We start from the raw sequence: 5,562 nt of genomic DNA on the forward strand, positions 1-5,562 counted from the left end.
CTCACTACTAATATTAATAGTATCATTACCATTATTAGACTTATTAGTAGGAGAATGTGCTCTGCTGCCTGAAATAGAACTTCCACTACCATCACTATGATCAGAAGTAATTGTGTCATCATTGGGTTGCAGAGATGTATCGGGAAAGAAATTGTCATTGAAGAAGTTCAGATGATCCACACCTGGATAAATCAATTTTTCAGTTTTAATAGTCATTCCGAAAGGAAAAACATGTTCATAAAATTTAACATCCCTAAACACAGTCATAAGTTTAGAATCCAAACCATATAGTTTATAGCCCTTTTGAGTATTACTATATCCCATAAACACACATTTTTCAGACCTACTAGCAAACTTATCAGTATTATTCAAGACTTTAGCAAAACACAAACATCCAAAAACTCTTAAATGATTTAAATTTGGTTCTCTACCATACACAATCTCATAAGGAGATTTACCACCCAAAATAGAAGTAGGAGTTCTGTTAATAAGGTATGTGGCAGTTAGGACACATTCAGTCCACATGTTGAGTGGTATCCCCCCTTGAAACAAAAGTGACCTAGCAATATTCAAGAGATGTCTATGTTTTCTTTCAATCACACCATTTTGTTGTAGTGTGTAAGCACATGATGTTTGATGAACAACACCTTTTTGTTTTGAAAAAGAACTTAAATGATTATTAAGAAATTCAGTTCCATTATCACTTCTTACAACTTAATAGTTTTATTAAATTGATTTTGAAACATGTTGATAAAATCAATGACATTTTCAGCACAATCACTTTTAGATCTTAATAAATAAACCCAAACAGCTCCTGAATGATCATCTACAATAGTTAAGAAAAACTTGTAACCATCTCTACTAGTCACCCTATATGGACCCCATAAGTCTAAATGTATAAGTTCACCAATATGTTGAGTTTTATGATCATTTAAGGGAAAGGGTTCCCTAGTTTGTTTGTCTTTATGACAAATTTCACAAGGTTTTAACCCTTCATTGCCATAACCAAGTTTAGGTTTTAAAACTTGTAACACAGGGTCAGCAGGATGACCCAGTCTGTTATGCCAAGTATGTTTAGACAACAGACAAACATTAACAGAACTGCAACTCAAGTTCTTACCATAGTCATCAAAAAAATAAAGTCCACCAAGTTCACTACCAGTCCTCAGAGTCTTCCCCATTATTCTGCCTTGGGGTAAGTCCTGAATATAATAATTATATTCATCAAACCCAACAAGCATCTTGCTATCCCTAGCAAGTTTACTTACAGACAGTAGATTAACACTATATTTAGGAACCACAAGTGCATCAAAAAGTGTAACATTAGATGTTAAAACAATATCTCCAATTTTAGAAATTTTAGCTGTGGTTCCATTAGGATGACACACAACAAGATTTAAATCAGAAACATCAACCACATTTTCTAAACCATTGTCATTTAAAACATAATGTTGATTAGCTCTTGAATCAATTACCCAACCAGAACTGGGAAACAATGAACCAGTACCTGCGATGTTGGCTTTGGGTACATCACACAAATTCTGCTTATTCAGCAGACTAAGTAATTGAGAAATCTGATCCTGTGAAAGATACTGAGAACAGGAATCATTAGAAGTACAAGTATTTCCAGAAAAAGCCTTATTAGCAGAAGTATTAGCAGAATTATTAGCAGAATTACTAAACCAAGAATTAGTAGAATTCATGTTATTTCTATTGTTAGACATTCTTCCCTTAAAATTGGGAGGATATCCAACTACTTCATAACACCTATCCACTGTATGACCAAATTTTAGACATTTAGTACATTTAAGATTCATATTTTGACCTCTGTTGTTATTTCTTTGAAAACTGTTGTTAAAATTTTTTAGAATTAGACATAGTTTTAGAAACAAAAGCAGAATCTTGACCTTTATGATTAGAAGCAGATGAAGATCTATGTGATTCTTCTCTTGAAAGAGTTGCATAAGCAGTTTTTATAGAAGGTAATGGATTAGTGGTTAAAATAATACTTCTTATTTGTTGATATTTATCATCAAGTCCCATTAAAAACTGCCACAATTTGGTTATATCATTATGGTCTTGTAACTCTTTAGCAGTTTTACATGTACACTGTGGAATATGCACAATAGACTTATATTTCTTCCATAACCCATTGAGTTTATGGTAATAATCAGACAATGGTGAACCATTTTGGGTCAATGAATTGACTTTTTGATGTAGATTGAAAACTACAGAGCCATCTACTTTATCATATTTTAAATCTGTCCAAACTTCTGAAGCAATTTTTGAAAAAATTTGACCAAGATAAAGTTCTTCAGAAACAGAATTTAAAATCCAGGACAATACAACTGAGTTGCATCTGTCCCATTGTTTAGCAAGAATATAATCATCTTTAGATTTTAGACATGTTTCATCTATAAATCCAATTTTATTCTTAGTTTCAAGTGCTAAAGTCATAGCACATGACCAGAATTTGTAATTTTCAGTTCCCACCAATTTAATAGCAATCAAAGGAGTGCTACTAATATCACTAGGATGCAGATAACGTGGATCCCCAAAATCCAACTTACTAATGAGAGTATCACTAGTATCACCCATTATAAAGATCAAATACAAATATTCAGACAGACAAACAGAAAAGAATATAAAGATACAATCAAATATTCACAAAGACAAACAAGCAGATAAGTGACCAAATAAAACAGATATGATAAGAGAATAAGAATCAAGATAAAAGAAATACTACCAATTCTTTAAAGCCCTACAAAAAAGAGTTAGAACAAAATTTATATATAAAGGAGACAAGAAGCCTCACAGTGGGAGCAATAGATTCAAAAAATAACAGAAAAAACAAGACAATAAGCAGAGGAAGAACAACTTTAGTGATTAGGGTTTGAAGAAACCCTAATTTTCCAAATACAGAGATGACATTAATTAATCTTCATATTAACAACTGTAGTAGCCCAAAAACACTTAGATCAACCTTCGAAATCCACCAGAAGAATGGAATTCGAAGATTATAAGAATAGATCTTGAAAAACCGTAAATCGATTAGAGAAACCATAAATCAATTCGTCACCAGAGAAATCATTGTATATGAACAACGAAGAAGATGATCAGAGATCTTTACCGCTCTGATACCATGAAAAAACTTCAATCCAACAGCAGTAATGTATACAAAGATTGTATACACAAAGATTGTATACACAAGAACACAGAAATCAAAACAATACTTCTTCAATAAATCGAATCAATAACAGAATACATAAATATTAAATCTCAATCTCTCACTTGCAATACACAATAACTATTATTCACCAAAAAGATGAATAATAAGAACAGAAGAATAAGAAACCCTAATTTGGGTATACCGATGAAAACGAGAGCAGAAATCCAGAAAATAAGATTGAATTAGAATAATGGGAACAGAAAACCCTAGCTGCTCTATATACCCATATTTGGTCAAAAAACACCAAAGCCCTTGAAGAAATATCAAAATACAAACATGCCCTTCAAACTCTTTATCCAGCAATAAGCTCCAATAAAATCTTTCATAATCTACAGGTTCAGTCCTTGTACTTTTAATCCAGGAGCTTTTACTCAAATACATCTACAAACCTGCACTTAAACATTTTAAGTTAGAATCACATTATGATCAAGAAAGCATGGAACAGATAAGTTACCTTTATCTTTTAATACTCCCCCACAAGCTTTACTTGAGAACACATCAAACAACTTCAATTCTCTGCATAGATTGTAATGTTGACTAGTAGTCAACCCTTTGGTGAATATATCAGCAATGTTAGCAGCATAATCAACTTTCATAAACATATACACAACGATTTTGGATACAATCTAGTTCAAAATGAGTCTTGGTGATTGTACGAATAACATCCCCCTTGTTGACTCCGGTGAGACTATTAGCAACACTACGGTCAAAATAATAAACATTATCAATAAAATTTCTTTCCTAAGTCTGCTAGGTCTAATGCATCGTTGAAGTTTTCCAATGTCCATACATAAAGTATGTCATTAAGCTTGAAACTCATTTTATTTTCAGTACGTCAAGATTCAATAACTCATATAATTCACGAACATGAACCAGATAAATCAAATCTTTGTTCGTAATAAATAAATCTAACTACAGATCTTCAAACATTTGAACATCTTGCTCAGCTTATAGAGCGCGTTTGGAAAGATCAATATAATGACCACGCTAAGTCATACTAATTTTCCACTCTGAATCATCGGCCACTAATTTCACTCTCCGAATAACACATTTTGTATGTGAAAAATTGGTTAAAGTAAAAATAGAGAGAATATTTGCTTAAATTTGTGTTTTTTAATTTCTCAAATGGAGGTTTACACAGAAAATTTGTGGTTTAAACCCAAAATTAGAAAATATGGATGTGCCAAAACCGTATTAGCCTCTTTCTTTACAAACCCGTATGTGCCAAATCCGGGTTACCTTTAGGGAACAGTAAGCTAAATAAAGTGGTCAACTACATTTGCCACGTGGGTGATCGAACATGTATCTGATGCCTAGACCAGGCACATACTGATTGCAATGGATGAGTGTTTAAGGGCACCAGATTTAAATTCTCCGGTCCGGTTTACCGTGAGTAACCCTAGCAGAGATGACAATTTACAAGAAAGGGGTTAAAATGAGTCCACCATCATTGATTTTATTGTAATAATTATCGTTGTGTAGTGTGTAGATTTTTTGTTCATGGAACATACATGTTGTTGTAAGCCCGCTTCTTTTGGGTCCTTTACGGTCGATCCACACACACAGACTCAAGATTACGTTGTTGTCGAGTGGCACATGGACAAGGGTGCATCCTCACATCTTACCTCCTGTATTGATAATCCAAGTACTATTTTTAATAATTGCATATATTTATCAGTAGCCGTTGGTAACGGGAACACCATTCCCGTCACTAATACCGGCCATAGCTTGTTATCCAATGTCCGCCTACCAGTGCATTTAAATAATGTACTTGTAACCCCTAACATCATTAAAAACCTCATATATTTTCGTCAATTTACCCGCGATAATCTTGTTTCTGTTGAATATGATCCTTTTGGTTTTTCTGTGATTGATTACCTGACACGTCATTTGCTTCTCCGATGTGATAGCACCGGGATCTCTACTCACTTACATCACCCACCTCTAACTCTTCTCGACAAGCTCTTCTCACCAGTCCGATTACATGGCATCAACGTCTAGGACATCTCGAACATGATGTTTTTCGAAGACTCCTTTCTAATAAAGATATTATTTGTAATACATCGCTGTCGTCCCTCGTCCTTTGCCATGCCTGTCAGCTTGGCAAATACGTGCAACTCCCTTTTTCTATTTCTGGTTCTAATGTTAGTGCCACCTTGATATTATCCATTCAGATTTATGGACATCTCCTGTTTCTAGTCTTAGTGGTTTGAAATATTATATTATAAATCTTGATCAATTTTCGCATTATGTATGGGTTTTTCCGTTACGCAATAAATCTGATGCTCTTGCCACCTTCATACAATTGTGTACATTTGTCCGCACTCAATTTA

At 33.6% G+C, this 5,562-nt stretch overlaps 1 protein-coding gene across 1 annotated transcript; it reads right to left on the reverse strand.

Moving 5' to 3' along the window:
* Positions 1 to 1,854: 1,854 nt before the first annotated feature.
* Positions 1,855 to 2,598, reverse strand: LOC139876160 (uncharacterized). The gene has a single exon (XM_071863461.1). The coding sequence runs from the start codon at positions 2,596 to 2,598 to the stop codon at positions 1,855 to 1,857; it is 744 nt and encodes a 247-aa protein (XP_071719562.1).
* Positions 2,599 to 5,562: the final 2,964 nt, after the last annotated feature.

This window comes from Rutidosis leptorrhynchoides, chromosome 11 (assembly GCF_046630445.1).
Source record: "Rutidosis leptorrhynchoides isolate AG116_Rl617_1_P2 chromosome 11, CSIRO_AGI_Rlap_v1, whole genome shotgun sequence".
Lineage (NCBI taxonomy): Eukaryota > Viridiplantae > Streptophyta > Magnoliopsida > Asterales > Asteraceae > Rutidosis > Rutidosis leptorrhynchoides.